The 16,815-nt window shown below is 46.1% G+C and overlaps 1 protein-coding gene across 2 annotated transcripts in view; it reads left to right on the forward strand.

The window, feature by feature from the left end:
• Window positions 1-1,562: 1,562 nt before the first annotated feature.
• The window catches only part of tbc1d14 (TBC1 domain family, member 14), a 62,654-nt gene continuing 47,401 nt past the window's right edge, over window positions 1,563-16,815 (forward strand). Inside the window, exons 1-3 of one of the 2 annotated variants that reach the window (XM_083639730.1) lie at window positions 1,563-1,655; window positions 2,067-2,405; window positions 16,183-16,309. In XM_083639730.1, the coding sequence (XP_083495856.1) occupies window positions 2,086-2,405; window positions 16,183-16,309 (447 nt within the window). In that variant the 5' untranslated portion in view covers window positions 1,563-1,655; window positions 2,067-2,085. Of the gene's footprint in view, window positions 1,656-2,066; window positions 2,406-7,776; window positions 7,971-16,182; window positions 16,310-16,815 lie in introns of those variants that run through there. The other variant, XM_083639731.1, reaches the window with a different exon arrangement.

Raw genomic sequence — 16,815 nt, forward strand, 5'->3', positions numbered from 1 at the left:
GGTCTGATTGTTTCCACCACTTTATTTTTATGTAACAAATGTGTTTACTTGTTGCTGTTGTATCACTTGTATATACTGTATATTGACTATTCACTGCCACACGGGGGTCTGCAAGTTTCACAAAGTTCAATTTAAGATTTGAGAGCTTTTTTATGTTGGAATGGAATAAGCACAAATTGGCAATTGAAATGTGCCCAATCTGCTTGATTGGACTTATTTCTTATCAGACAGCAGTGCACCAAGAAACATTTTAAAACCTCTAAAACAGAATATAAGACGTACGTAAGGCTATATATGATGCTATTACACACATTTTAAGTTGACATAGGTTTTACTACATTTTAAGGCTTTATGATGACCTGCAGAGTAGACACAACACCACACACAGAAATGTAACAGCAATGGCTCCAGGTACTCTGTCCTCTGCTGTTAGTATAAGCACATTTTGTCACAGCTTATCTACCAAGTATTGCTGTGGGATTGTGTTGTCTTACTGTACAGTACCCGCTACATAGTTAAAAGAAAGGTGGAAGGATGCAACTGAAAAAGTGAATGCAGAAATATATATGTAACCGATTAACTGAATGACTGTGAGTCATCGTGAGTCCTGAGTGGTGTAACTGAATGACTGAGTCCTGAGTGGTGTAACTGAATGACTCTGAGTCCTGAGTGGTGTAACTGAATGACTGTGAGTCCTGAGTGGTGTAACTGAATGACTGTGAGTCATCGTGAGTCCTGAGTGGTGTAACTGAATGACTGTGAGTCATCGTGAGTCCTGAGTGGTGTAACTGAATGACTGTGAGTCATTGTGAGTCCTGAGTGGTGTAACTGAATGACTGTGAGTCCTGAGTGGTGTAACTGAATGACTGTGAGTCCTGAGTGGTGTAACTGAATGACTGTGAGTCATCGTGAGTCCTGAGTGGTGTAATCGAATGACTGTGAGTCCTGAGTGGTAGCGAGTAGGTTGGTTAAACTCACTCCCCAGTATAAAGGCCTGTTAACCAGCTCCGCCAACCGAGCTTAGCTCTCTTGGCCTAGTCAGCGCGTTAGCATCCTGCCCCACCCCTGGGCAAGCCCTTAACATGGGTTGCTGCCAGTGCTGTCAACACAGCTTACTTTTTTTTTTTTTTTAGTTTTGTGGGAGTTGTGTGAAAGTCGTCAATATTCATATGTATTCCTCAAGTTGAATTTCCACGTAACCTTCCATGTCCTATCCAAGGTGTGTCTGGAGGAGCCATCATGGAGAACGGCGTAGCGGGGAAAGACCAGGCGCCCACGACACCGCCCGCCCCCGACCTCCACAACCACACCGACCACCAGCACCATGAGCCCAGCACGAGCCCCCGCAGCCAGCCCGCCCTGCCCAGCTACAAGCCCCCCTGCTCCCCTACGCCCATCTACTACAGCAGCCCCCAGAAGAGCCAAGTGGACCTGGACCAGGACAGCCACAGCACGGCCTCCCAGGACTCGGGCATCCCCACCCTGGAGATCAACCACCCGGAGCCCCACCTCCACGGCTCCCAGCGCCCGGGGGGTCACGACTCCCCGGCCACGCTGCCTCTGGACGAGCCCGCCGACAGCAACGCCGTCCGAAAGTCCTCCACCTTCCCCCGCAGCGGCTACGACTCCATCCGCCTCTTCAGTCCCGTCCCCAGGTAGGGACGAAACCAACCGATTACCGGTTTAATGATCAAACCTAGTGGTTAGTATTAGTATTGCCATTTTAAATTGTAGTTAACATTATAACCTTGTAGGTGTGATTAGTGCTGCTGCACACTACACGCTGTTTGCTTGGGGGTGGGGGGGACTGGGGGGAATAGCGTGATCCTTCCACGCGATACGTCCTCCCGGTGACACTCCTCGCTGTCAGGTGAAAAGAAGCAGCTGGTGACTGCACATGTATCGGAGGAAGCATGTGCTAGTCTACAACTCTCCCCAGATCGGCAGCGGGGGCGGAGCAACGGCCGGGACAGCAGGGGGAATTTGGCCAAGTACAACTGGAGAGAAAACGAGAGAAAATAAATCAGAAAAAAACCCAAATCATAGCATTTGATCTCTATCTCCAGGTTGTCTGCGGCGGCGGGGATGGCCGCGGGCGGCGGAGTGTTGAACCGCAGTGACGACATCTCTGTGTGCAGCGTGTCCAGCATGAGCACCGAGCTGTCCGCCACGCTCTCGGTCTCCAACGAGGACATCGTGGATTTCACCGTCACCTCCGACTCCAGCGCCATCGTCACCCTGGAGACCGACGACAGCGGCGCCGCCCACTTCTCGGACGTGACGCTGTCGTCACCGGGGGACCCGTGGAGCCCCACGCGGCGGCGGCCAGGTTCGGACACGGTGCATCAGGAAGAAGAAGACAGCAGACAAAAGAGACTGGGACCACTGGCAAGCTTCTTCAACAGGTAACTTCAACTACAGCTATCAGTAGCTACTAGCTATTTTTAGCTAATCACATTTTACTGTATTTGAGTCCAGTCAGGATTTCACAGTTTTTTTCCTTTCGCCTTATACTTACCTGCATTAGCATTATACCTACCTGCATTAGCCTTATACCTACCTGCATTAGCATTATACCTACCTGCATTAGCCTTATACCTACCTGCATTAGCCTTATACCTACCTGCATAGCCTTCTACCTACCTGCATTAGCCTTACCTGCATTAGCCTTATACCTACCTGCATAGCCTTATACCTACCTGCATTAGCCTTATACCTACCTGCAAAATGTAGCTACCACTGATGTTAATCAAATGACAGTCATAGTCATAGACGTCATCGAGCAATCAACCTTATAAAAAACTATCGTCATAATTTTCCATTAAACAACACTATTCAATTTAGTTGACAAACAAATAAGAAACACTTTCTTTGCTTGCCTTAATGGCTTGCTTATATTTGGCGTTAGTATTTGTTAATGCATTTTTCTGTCTAAACATGACACCATCTGAGCAGAACAGGAACAGGAAGTTTGCATTCTGTACTTCTCCCCTCTTCGGGGACTCTTTTGTTGAAGGCCTAACTTTATCATGCTCTTACAAAAGAAGGTGTTCCTCAAGGTTGCTTTAGAAATCTGGCTTGGCCAAGACAGTACTACACGCCCAACCTCCTGCCACTCAGGTACATAGAGACAGTACTACACACCCAACCTCCTGCCACTCGGGTACATAGAGACAGTACTACACACCCAACCTCCTGCCACTCAGGTACATACTGTAGGACTTGCCCAGAACATGACCTTTTGGCCAACATGGAATACCTTTGAGTTAATGGAGCATAGTCTCTTAAGGCTACAGTATATTATGCTTTTTGCTGCCGTGTTGCTTCAGTGAATTCACTCCTTAACCCTAATTGTCCCAAAACACAAAGCTCAGAGACCAAAGCCCAAACTCAGCCAATAAAGCCTGCTTCAAACGCTTTATGCTTTCATAGAGCCATACAGCCACTAATGGAGGTCTGCCTATATGACTCTGTTTACACATACACACATCAATGTAAACACAGCAGACCTATACAGCTGGCTTAATGGACCTCAACGTTTTGAAGGTTACTTACACAAACCATAGCTTTCTAATGCACCATGTGGTCTGTAGGCTACGTTCAGCACTCATCTGCAGTGTAGGCTACATACAGCACTCATCTGCAGTGTAGTGGTAGGCTACATACAGCACTCCTCTGCAGTATAGTGGTAGGCTACATACAGCACTCCTCTGCAGTGTAGGCTACATAAGTGGCTTTTAAACATGAAGTCTGGATCATCTCTGGCTAGCCAGAGCAGGATATTTTCCGGTTTTACTTTTTTAAACATGAGGGGTCTTTGTTTAGAAGCAGCTGGAAATGGTCAGTATTCTCTCTGCCAGTGGGCGGGGGGAGGGGGTGCGGGAGCATGCACGTTATTCCCTACAAGGCAAATAGTTGTCGTGTCGTGTGAGGCGGCAGCGGCGGCGCTGTGCTAAATTGAAACGGCTTTAGCGAATCTTTAACCAAACTCCATTCAAAAACATGCCGTTTTAACGGAGTCCATTCCGACCACGAGTGGTGGCAATGTGCCAAAAATGAGCGCTTCCGCCTTTGTTAGGCTACATAAAGCCGCCCAGTCAAAATAGTGGTCGGACCGTCGTCAATCACTGGGTGATTTATTTTACAAGTGGCATTCAAGTCATATCTGACTAGTTTTCAATGTATTTCTCCCCACAAAAGTTAGGCTTTTTCTGATATGGGAGCAAGCAAGCAGCGCATCAGTAAGCGTCCCTCTCTTGCGCCCCTCTCTTGTTGCATTTTTAAACTGGCAGATGGGGGATTCAACTTTTAGTTGTTTACTCACCTATATTGGCTCTCTTCCAAATAATCCAGCCACGTAACTAACGCTACGTCCATTCATGAAAATAATGATGGGACATTAATGGTTTGTAAAGTGCCACCACGCGCCCACTCACACATAACAGCGAGATGATCTGGATCATGACCTGCCAGAGTTAAACAGCAGGCGCTTTTTCGCTAATCCGGATCCTACACCGGCGACCGAGATGAATATGATACGGACTCGCGGGAGTGCGTGTAGGCCGGCTAATTGTTGTTTAACATGCAGGCCAACCGGCTAGGAGCGGGTTATAATACGGATTCCACTGCATGTTAAGAAGTGGTTATACAGCACTCATCTGCAGTGTAGGCTACATACAGCACTCATCTGCAGTATAGGCTACATACAGCACTCATCTGCAGTGTAGGCTACATACAGCACTCATCTGCAGTGTAGGCTACATACAGCACTCATCTGCAGTATAGGCTACATACAGCACTCATCTGCAGTGTAGGCTACATACAGCACTCATCTGCAGTGTAGGCCACATACAGCACTCATCTGCAGTGTAGGCTACATACAGCACTCATCTGCAGTGTAGGCTACATACAGCACTCATCTGCAGTATAGGCTACATACAGCACTCATCTGCAGTGTAGGCTACATACAGCACTCCTCTGCAGTATAGTGGTAGGCTACATAGTACAGCACTCCTCTGCAGTGTAGGCTACATACAGCACTCCTCTGCAGTATAGTGGTAGGCTACATAGTACAGCACTCCTCTGCAGTATAGCACTGAGTGCAGGCTGAGAACACTGCACTTGTGTTTCAGTTGAGCAGTCGTGCTGTCTGAAGAACACTTGCGCCAAGAGTGAAAATCCACTCAGAAATTGCCAAAACATTTTGTTGTACATGAATCACGATCACTATTTGTAATATTCTGTCAAAGGTGCAACAGAGGGGTTATTAAAGGGGACCTCACATTTTGTGTCATACTGTTACAATGTTGAATTTTGAGGTCAAAGTTCAAGTCGATGAATAGATGAAATGCGTGGTTTGCCTTTTGTATGCAGCTCTAGTTTAATAGTCCAATGATCACCACCTTGAGTAACCTGCATTGCTTCCTCTTAACCTTTGTGCTACTTCATCCTTACCCAATGACTCACATGCTGTGTGTGTGTGTGTGTGTGTGTGTGTGTGTGTGTGTGTGTGTGTGTGTGTGTGTGTGTGTGTGTGTGTGTGAGTGCATATGTGGGCGTGTCTGCTGCTTATGTATGCAGAAAGGGGCGGTTACCTACTCTTATTAGGGTGTGATCTCCAATCATGAGGGAAGGGATAATTATGGGATAATTATGCATGAAACTAAGGATATTTTGGTGCACAATCTCAGCATGAAATGGCCCTTTCTTTCCCATTGATGTTTCGAACAAGTTATCTACCAAGTAGCCTGCTGATCATTATGACTCATTATTTGTAAATGTATTATAAATTTAATCGGATAATTGTTGAACAGATTAGATTAAACAGAAGTTCACCCTTCAATGATTAATCCTATCCCGTCCACGGCACCTTGTCCTGTCTGTGATTACATCAGTGATTCTGCCAGCGCGTGTCTGTGTGTCTGCGTGTCTGCGTGTGTGTGTGTGTGTATGTGTGTGTGTGTGTGTGTGTGTGTGTCTGCGTGTGCGCGCGCATGTGTGTGTGTGTGTGTACTGTAGTCTTAGAAAGTATTAGCAGTAAAAACTCAATGGGCTCTTTCAGCTTGAAATCATTTTTGCAGTGAGTTCCTCTGCAGAAGCATTGCTCTAGTGTGTATCAACTCACATGTCCATACAATTAGTGTAATTTTGCATTTGAACTCAAACGAATCCATGTTACACCCTATAATAACCTTGAAACTTACGTACAGTATATATTGAAATTGAGTGGGCTGAAGTTCATGGAGCACTGTCACTTCCCTGAAGTGATTGTAAGTTTGTTTTCACACCCAGCTGACCCTGATCACGTGGAGCTGACCTTCATCACGTGGTGGAGCCATATTTAAAAGAGTATTCTTCAACTACTGCTTTCATTTCCTCTGACTTTCTTCACCGATTGCCCTTTCTCAGGAGCCACCATGTTCTGCCCAGCTCACCTGACCTCGCAGCTGTAACCTGACACCTGCAATGTTGTTTTCTGACGTGTGTGTGTGTGTGTGTGTGTGTGTGTGGGTGTGTGAGAGAGTGAGAGAGAGAGAGGCTCAAGGTTTTCTTCAAGATTTTAATCACCTGTTAGAAATATACCAGTCACATGTTACAGTAATATCATTACTTTTTCCGGTAATAAGCATCAAATTAGTTTTTCAATTTCAGCCACAATTTGGTCATCTTTGTCACCACCCGCTGTAAATATCCAAACACTGTCCCCCATCCCTGATTTACTCATTCATCTTCCTCACAATTTCACAGTGTCCTCACACACTAAGACAAAGGACAGTATTGTCCTCACACACTAAGACAAGGGACAGTATTGTCCTCCTCACACACTAAGATGAAGGACAGCAAGAAACAAGGACGGAAGCACTAGTGTTGCGATCAGGACACAAACCCTTAATCCGGCTTCCCACCCGCAGACACGGCCAATTGTGCCCTTATAGACGGCCGAGCAAGCCGGAGGTAACACAGGGCCTCGAACCTGCGACCCCTCGCGCTGGTATGCACTATTTATTTAAGCGTCTTTTTTCATTGAACACCCTCATATTTCGGACAAGTTATGGAGCGTGGAAAAGATCGTGCTTTCCTCCAGTGTCGGGGGAAATTGGAAATAACGGTGACAGTTTCCTTTCTGATGTTAAATTGTTATCCAAGGCTCAGATATTGACTGAAACCCAGATGAGTGTGTGTGCGTGTGCCTTTTCCTTTTTGTAGGCTATATTTAGGTAAGACTCTGCGTCCTCTGCCCTTGTGCAAGCCGCACTGTTGTGTACATCACACCAGTCACACCTGTTTTGCTTCCGGGATGCCAGCATCTGAGAGCACACACACTTATGCTGGAGTGGTTTGGTTCTGTGTCAAAAGGCAAAGCCAGCTTAATGGCAGCTCTTGTTTATGGCAATATCACAGGATCTCCTGTGTCGTCAAGGCTTCTGTCACACACACACACACACACACACACACACACACACAAACACACACAAACACAAACACACACACACAAACACACACCCCACCCACTACCTCACATGGGAAGTTACTCATTTCCTCGTTGTCCTTCCTGTCAACCTCGGCCCCACTCCCCCGTTCCTCCCCCTTCACTCAGGAGGCGTGGAGGCTGTCGCTTTACAATCTCTCACACAACAGTTTGGCCCAGCCCGTGGCTGTGTGTGTCTGTCTGTCTGTGTGTATGTGTGTGTGTCTGTGTGTGTGTGTGTTGTTAAGACGTCCTACGTTGTCCTCTCTGCATCTAGAAGCAAAGAAACCATGGACTTGAGTCTGGACTGAAGGAGAGCTTTGCCTTCCATCGCCGGGAGTCTTTTTTTTTGCTCTTTGATTTCTTCTCACTTTTTGGGCGGAGACGGGGAGAGAAAGTCCCACCTCTACGATTCACTTTTCTTTCAGGAGTTTTCATTCTGTGGATTTGTTTATGGTGACAGCAGGATGGCTACCCCCTCTCTCCTCTTATACATTGACAGGTAGGCCAGAACCCCCTCACTCCTCTTATACATTGACAGGTTATGCCGGAACAAAAAATGTGCACGTTAATTTACTATTCTAGTTGGGAAATCAACTCCAGCCACGACTCCCACGAGCCAATTGCAGGTGCTGTGCAATGTTGTAGCTGTGGCTGGTGAAGCTGTCTACCAGCCTGCATGGCAGCAGGTGATATGATGATTTGCTTCTGGGCTCAAATCTGTTTTCTTGCTACAATAGTGGGTTTGGGTATTCAATGGTCACGGTGTCCTTCCCTGCCAGTGTTTTGTATACATGTGCAAGCAAGCGAGAAAGATTTGATTAGCACTCGAATAACAGAGGGCCATGCTGCTGCTAGGTAGCTTCATTTCTGTTGTGCCAGTGTAACACTGTACCCTGCTATTAGGGTGTATTATAAAAGTTAGCCTGTAGCAGCAGCACTGTGTCCTGTGTGTCCTCCCCTGCCTTCTGAATGTCCTTCATGACTTGGAGGTTTACTGCTCTGGGTCTGGCTGCTTTGGCATGTCCAAGCTAACTCTAGTATATGAACTACAATGACACTCCCAGCGCTTCATTTGCACATGTCAACCAGTGCTTGCGAAATTCCAACCTCCTCACGAGACTCGCCCGCAAACGAGCTGAATGTAGGGTTTTTTCACTTGAGTTCCACATCCAAAACACGTACCACCAGTCAGTCCCGCTGGAGGTTCTCGCCTTTCCAGTTGAGCGCTCCTTCGTACGCCTGACCAAGCGCAAAGGCGAGATGCTGCTTTCTAGACACTTGTCTGACCACACAGACCTAAGCTGAAAGATTTGGATGTTTAGGTTAAGGACCTAATGTCAAGGTTTTCTCTGTGAAGATTGTCCTCTTGACTCGCCCTCTCTGCCCTTAAATCGATCTGCCATTCTTCCTTCAACTGTCCCACCTGGGGTTTTATACCCATCTGGCCTCGGTCTGGTCTTGTGTTACTTTGATTCTATATATTTCCTTATTCAAATGGCAGCTTCCCCTAACAGCTCTCCTTTCACTTGTGTTGTTTTTTGACAGAGTGAGTGCATGGTTGCAGTGCAGCATGTTGCTGTCCAGGTGTCTGAGCCACACACCCTCATTCAGAGTCCTGGAAAATGCTGCACAAATCAATTTTACACCTTGTCACTATTATTATCACAACTTACCAGACTTACTCTACAGTCACATGACCCCTGCACTAGTCTGGACTATAATATATGTTCATCTAACTTTCCACGATAGGTCTTTGGCTAGGTACGAGCTAAAGATGTTTAGGCATTTAGGTAGTCTTTGTGATTTAGACCAGTGGTTCTCAAAGTGGGGTACGGGGACTCCCAGGGGGCCTTGAGGGGGTTCCAGGGGGTCCCCAAAAAAAGGGGAATAATTTATTTTCACTATAATTCCATCCATAAGTAACACAATGACAGAATGTATGACTATTTTTTTGCATGGGTTTCATACATGTTCTGTAATAAAACATCTCAAAGCAAAAAATCATATCAAACGGGGGTCCGTGGCCTAATTTGTGTCTGTTTAGGGGTCCCGTGACGTGAAAAACTTTGAGAACCACTGATTTAGACAATCCTACACTGTGTTCGCAACATCAGTCTGTAGGTTATCATCACACACACACATCAGTGTTTGTTTTGGAGTCGTAGTTGGTTCAGCTTACGTTCTCTGTCCTGACGACGATCAGTCAGGAGGACTGATGGCTCATACTAATTTACTGGAGAACCTGTTTTCTACTTGGTTGCACTTGAATACAACCAGCCTCTCAGTTCCTTTTGGTTGAGTATCGTTGTTAGGCATTTCCCATGACACTGCTCCACCACCAGAGAGCTTGGCCTCCCTCCTGTCACGACTGCAATAAAACCTTAGACCCTGCCTGAAGCTACAAGCTAATTATAAGCACAGCAGCAGCCATAAAATCTCCTTCTCAAAGGCTAACATGATGAGCGTCCACGCATGGCTTTTAAAATAAAACCTCCTCCTGCTTGAGAGCAAGCAGACATCATTCATTGGTTTGGCCTTGGAGCTGCCACCTGGAAGCTCAGTTTCCATTTGATTTCCATTTACAGAGCTTGAGTACACTGTTGCTCATGATAAAGTCCTGACATTTGAAGATGGGTACGTCTAGAGAAAAGAGCATCTAGAGAGGCTTCATCAATGCTTTGATTCAGATAAGATACGAGACTGTCTTTGACGGCTTGTAACGTAACGTAGCACACAGCCATGGCATTCTTTTGATGTTTCTTGCTATCTCGTTCTGTGTGCTTCTCCTCATTTCCTCATATCATCTACTTCAAAAACAAACTCTTGAGTCAGCTGCAAACTAACACATACCTTCTTCTTCCACTGGTTGCTATCAGCGAGGCCGAGTGTAAAACATGGCAGGAATCTCTTTAACGAGCTGCCGTGACGTGACATGTGCCAAACAGAAGCTTAGAATCAAGTGTTCTTTACTGAAGATTACATTCAAATTGTCCATGGATTCAGAACATACTGGCTGGGCTATTCAGTTCAAACTTGCCTTGGTCCAGGTTAAGTGTCACTTTTTACTGTGGTTAGTTGTAAATGTTCAGTTAGTTGTCATTTGTTTTGTGGCTGCCTTGGGAAATAGCCCCAAAATATAGACAAGCTACAGCCTTCACAGTGGAGCTGTGGTTTATTTAGACAAGCTACAGCCTTCACATTGGAGCTGTGGTTTGTTTAGACAAGCTACAGCCTTCACAGTGGAGCTGTGGTTTGTTTAGACAAGCTACAGCCTTCACAGTGGAGCTGTGGTTTGTTTAGACAAGCTACAGCCTTCACAGTGGAGCTGTGGTTTGTTTAGACAAGCTACAACCTTCACAGTGGAGCTGTGGTTTGTTTAGACAAGCTACAGCCTTCACAGTGGAGCTGTGTTTTGTTTAGACAAGCTACAGCCTTCACAGTGGAGCTGTGGTTTGTTTAGACAAGCTACAGCCTTCACAGTGGAGCTGCGGTTTATTTAGACAAGCTACAACCTTCACAGTGGAGCTGTGTTTTGTTTAGACAAGCTACAGCCTTCACAGTGGAGCTGTGGTTTATTTAGACAAGCTACAGCCTTCACAGTGGAGCTGTGGTTTATTTAGACAAGCTACAGCCTTCACAGTGGAGCTGTGGTTTATTTAGACAAGCTACAGCCTTCACAGTGGAGCTGTGGTTTCTGTATCCGTGTGGTCACAGTTTCATAACCTGCCGTGTCATCGTGCAACAGCAGAAGGTCTCTGGACCCAGCAGCTCCAGAATGAGGAACACAGCAGGTCAGGCTTCAGGTCAGATAATGATTATGGTCCTTTACCATCTCAGTTGGAGTTTGACCAATCACTTTAAAACCAAGCAAAGGACAAATGCATAACTTACCTAATGAAAACCACTCTTGTTTACCTTTGCCCCCCCCCCTCCTCTTGGACATTAAGTTGTTTCATATACAGCTAGTGTCTTTTTGCTCGTGACAATGGACAAAAGACATTTGATGGGATCAAATGTGATGTGGGACAGAATTTTTGGGGCATTGACATTTCTTAGACAATTAGACAATGTTATTTTCCTCGGTCCTGTTAACCCAATATTGTTTTCCTTCAGAATCGCTGTCCTCCCATAAACTGTGTAGCCCAATTAAAATCACATTTGGAATGTTGACAAGCATATCATTGCTAGTTTGCTTGTTTCACAAAGTGACAGTTGTTGCCTGCCTCAGACAGTATCTATAGAGTTGTACAGATGTCTCTGCTGCTACAGGTAGACAAGACAATGCCTTTATTGGCATGAAATACCATAGTACATGTTGCCAAAGCAAAGATCTACATGGAGTAAACAGAATATATAATGATGAGATACAGTTACATTATGATTTGTGGTTTAACAGGGAAATGTTCATTGGAGTAATTATAATATAGAGAAATGAGACAAACTTACAGACTCTTCTCTTCCTCTCCAAGTACAATCACTTGTTTCATTTCATTAGAACAGAGGGAGAAGTTTGGAAAATGCTTTTATAATTCAGGGTAATATTTGTTTCTTATGTCTTCATATTCAGGGCGTTCAAAAAAGAAGTGTGATTTTGCCGTTAACAACATTTTCACAACCTCATTTCCTCAGGAAGCCGGGACTTCTTGTGTCTTCCCCTCTCAATTTCAAGACTATGGTCACTCACTGAGCCTTAGTTTAGATCAAACTCTTCTTAATTTTGTGTTTTTGATGTTTAGATATTTTGCCAATTGAATTTCATGGTTGTGAATTGAATAGCACTGGATCTTTTTGTGTGATACGCCATTTTTCCAGTTTGTTAAGTATTCATCTTTTAATACAGAGACAAATTCTTTCGTTTTGCTTTTGAAAGATCTTTTAAGTGTGTCCTGATTTTCAGTTATGTTTGTGAAATTTAGAGCGACTTCTCCAAGTGAGTGTCCAGTGTTGCTCAGCAGTGATTTGTAGTTGACGGAGTTTTGGTTTGCTCACATGGCTCATTTTTGCATTTCATGAATGAACATGGGAAAGACTCCCATATTCCACGTTTACTCATGTGTGCATAGTGTTTGCACATGGCAGCATGTTTACTCATGTGTGCATAGTGTTTGCACATGGCAGCATGTTTACTCATGTGTGCATAGTGTTTGCACATGGCAGCATGTTTGCTGTAGTGTTTGGACGTGGCAGTGTGTTTCCTGTCATAGCTCTGCTGGAGGCAACAACCAGGGTTCAGGTTAGGTTCTGTGGGAGTCAGCAGGTCAAAGGTCAGACCAATCCATCTGTGAGGCTTATTTACTCAGACCTCCCTTCCACCTCTGTAGGGTCCTGGAGATGATACACTGGAGTGGTTTTCAACACAACGTGTTTAGCTCGAGGCTTCCGTCTGCTTATAAAACACACTTAAAATGACACACATAGGGGTTAAGGCAGCGATTAAGCTGTTGGCTTTTCTGTTTACAGTGGCAGTTGTAGCAGTGTGGGCAGTGTCCAAATAATGGTTTCCAAACAGCTCACTTATAGGTTTGGAATCTAATCCAACAAATGACATTAGTTGAGCTAATTGCCAGTGGCCTCATCATTACCTGCCACTTTGCACTGCGTATCCACCAATGTTCAAACAGCAGGAAAACAGACTCTGGTCCTCCTGTCTTTTATGTCACCTCGCTGGGAGCGACCAGGCCTTTTATGTGACCAAGCGTTATCCATGTCTTCTCACAGCTGGCCTCTATTCAGGCTTGTAATTAAAATCCCCACTAACAGCTCTGTGACAACACTGCACTAACAGCTCTGTGATAACACTGCACTAACAGCTCTGACAGCTCTGTGACAACACTGCACTAACAGCTCTGTGATAACACTGCACTAACAGCTCTGTGATAACACTGCACTAACAGCTCTGTGACAACACTGCACTAACAGCTCTGTGATAACACTGCACTAACAGCTCTGTGACAACACTGCACTAACAGCTCTGTGACAACACTGCACTAACAGCTCTGTGATAACACTGCACTAACAGCTCTGTGATAACACTGCACTAACAGCTCTGTGACAACACTGCACTAACAGCTCTGTGACAACACTGCACTAACAGCTCTGTGATAACACTGCACTAACAGCTCTGTGACAACACTGCACCAACAGCTCTGTGACAACACTGCACTAACAGCTCTGTGACCACACTGCACCAACAGCTCTGTGACAACACTGCACCAACAGCTCTGTGACAACACTGCACTAACAGCTCTGTGGCAACACTGCACTAACAGCTCTGTGACCACACTGCACCAACAGCTCTGTGACAACACTGCACCAACAGCTCTGTGACAACACTGCACTAACAGCTCTGTGGCAACACTGCACTAATGCAGTGACAGAGAACTTAAAGGAATAGCTGGCTTAAGGCTGTGGAGAACCCTATTGAAGAGCGGAAGGCTATTCAGCAGCTTAAACCCTTTGCATTTCAAATACTGGGCAAATAGAAGCTAAACACACCATACAGACGCGCTCTCTCCATTTTGGCATTCATGTGATTTTTATTTATATTTTTGGTGCAGGGGTTTTCTTGACTCAGAATGGGACTTTGGGGGGGTGACTACGCACGGCATCATCGGCATGGCAGTAAGCATGGTTGGAGCGATCATGCCTACTGTCGTGCGTACTGCGTACAATACATTTGGCTTTTGGGTTAGTGTATAGTTAAGGTTATCCTGGACACAAATATAGTCATTGTCAGAAATGATAGAATTTGCTTTTACAGCACTCCAAGTTCGAGAGAGGAAGCCATTTGAAGGTACAAATGTGGGACTTTAACTTTGAAATTCTCTAAAATGATACGGTAAAATGCTTGATTTTGATTTAGCCTGCAGTCAGGGTTGTCCTGAACTCGAATATATCAGGCCTTTTGGGGCCTTCTATGTAGGAAAAGCCCTGTATAGAATTTAGTCGCAGCATACCGTCAAATTAATAATTTGGAATGGAGAATTGTATAACAAAATCAAAAGATCATGTTCTGCCCCCATAGAACTAAAGAGTCACGTGACTGTTTAGCTCTATGGGGCAGTGATGTAGTTTCACTTTCATGAGGTGACGTTGCTCCTTCTTCCTCACGCTGTTAGTTAAGCATTGAGGTGGATTAGCTCTGCCCTATAGCATGCTAGTGTCTCACGCTGTTAGTTAAGCATTGAGGTGGATTAGCTCTGCCCTATAGCATGCTAGTGTCTCCATGATTCTCATTCTTACATGGCCCAAATCACTACTGTGTCTTGTATTCTCATCAGTCCTGTGACCAAGCCTGCTGTCTCACATGATGGCAGCTCCGTGGTCAAAGCGTTCCCTGAGGAGCCTTTCATGGCTTTGTTCATAAATCCACAGATTCCCCCTGTGAGCTTATCTCACCAGTGCACTACACACACGCACACGCGCGCGCGCACACACACACACACACACACACACACACACGCACACGCGCGCGCACATGCACACACACACACAAATACACACACTGTTTTGCCAGCTCTGGGAGCCCCAGCACCGACCTGGTGAAGGCAGCTGGTGCAGACCATGGTCCAGTCTGAAGGCAGCTGGTGTAGACCATGGTCCACTGTCTGAAGGCAGCTGGTGTAGACCATGGTCCAGTCTGAAGGCAGCTGGTGTAGACCATAGTCCATTGTCTGAAGGCAGCTGGTGTAGACCGTGGTCCACTGTCTGCTCTATTCAGCGACCTGGTGCAGGCAGCTGGTGTAGACCGTGGTCCACTGTCTGCTCTATTCAGCGACCTGGTGCAGGCAGCTGGTGTAGACCGTGGTCCACTGTCTGCTCTATTCAGCGACCTGGTGCAGGCAGCTGGTGTAGACCGTGGTCCACTGTCTGCTCTATTCAGCGACCTGGTGCAGGCAGCTGGTGTAGACCGTGGTCCACTGTCTGCTCTATTCAGCGACCTGCTGAAGGCAGCTGGTGTAGACCGTGGTCCACTGTCTGCTCTATTCAGCGACCTGGTGAAGGCAGCTGGTGTAGACCGTGGTCCACTGTCTGCTCTATTCAGCGACCTGCTGAAGGCAGCTGGTGTAGACTGTGGTCCACTGTCTGCTCTATTCAGCGACCTGGTGCAGGCAGCTGGTGTAGACCATGGTCCACTGTCTGCTCTATTCAGCAACCTGCTGAAGGCAGCTGGTGTAGACCGTGGTCCACTGTCTGCTCTATTCAGCGACCTGGTGAAGGCAGCTGGTGTAGACCGTGATCCACTGTCTGAAGGCAGCTGGTGTAGACCATGGTCCACTGTCTGCTCTGTTCAGCGACCTGGTGAAGGCAGCTGGTGTAGACCATGGTCCACTGTCTGCTCTATTCAGCGACCTGGTGAAGGCAGCTGGTGTAGACCGTGGTCCACTGTCTGCTCTATTCAGCGACCTGCTGAAGGCAGCTGGTGTAGACCGTGGTCCACTGTCTGCTCTATTCAGCGACCTGGTGCAGGCAGCTGGTGTAGACCATGGTCCACTGTCTGCTCTATTCAGCAACCTGCTGAAGGCAGCTGGTGTAGACCGTGGTCCACTGTCTGCTCTATTCAGCGACCTGGTGCAGGCAGCTGGTGTAGACCGTGATCCACTGTCTGAAGGCAGCTGGTGTAGACCGGGGTCCACTGTCTGCTCTGTTCTGTCTGGATTTATCTCTTTCTTTGATGTCTAATCTCTCCACCCCTGCTCCTCCTCTCTCAGGAACCTGTTTGCAAAGAAGGTGAAGGACAGACAGGATGGACAGAGGGATCCAGGCTGGAAGCTCTTTGGGAAAGTCCCGCCACGGGAACGGGAAGGCCCCGTCAAAGACGCGAAGAAAATACAGAAGGTAGCGTGGTCAAATCTAAACCAGGTCGAAACCTGGCATAGGGCCGGTGCATGGTAAAATTTCCATTTCTGCACTGCATGGCGATGTCCTGTACCACCAACTATTTATACACAGACAAAACACAGCAATGAGATCCTTTAGATTTATTTCTAAATTCCGTTTTATTTTTTCCCCAATTATTATTTTTGCTTTTTCTTTCTGTCAGACAGCCTCTTCCACACTCAAACTGAAAAGCAAGCTGTGACATGATGTAAGGGTCCCACGCACCGCAATCCAAAACAGAATTATTTATCTGGACCTATTTTCACAATTATGAAACCATTTAGGTTCTACAATAACTATGGTTACTTTAGATTTTAATAATTAGGCCTAATTCTTTTTTAATCTATTTCTGACAAATTGTACATTCCATGTTTTACAGTGAGTTAGTACACCTTTAGAAAACATACATTATGTACGCACAAGTACGCACCTTCAGTCTATGCAAACTGTACACAGTGCACACA

This window comes from Poromitra crassiceps, assembly GCF_964638095.1.
Source record: "Poromitra crassiceps genome assembly, chromosome: 7".
Taxonomy (NCBI): Eukaryota; Metazoa; Chordata; class Actinopteri; order Beryciformes; family Melamphaidae; genus Poromitra; species Poromitra crassiceps.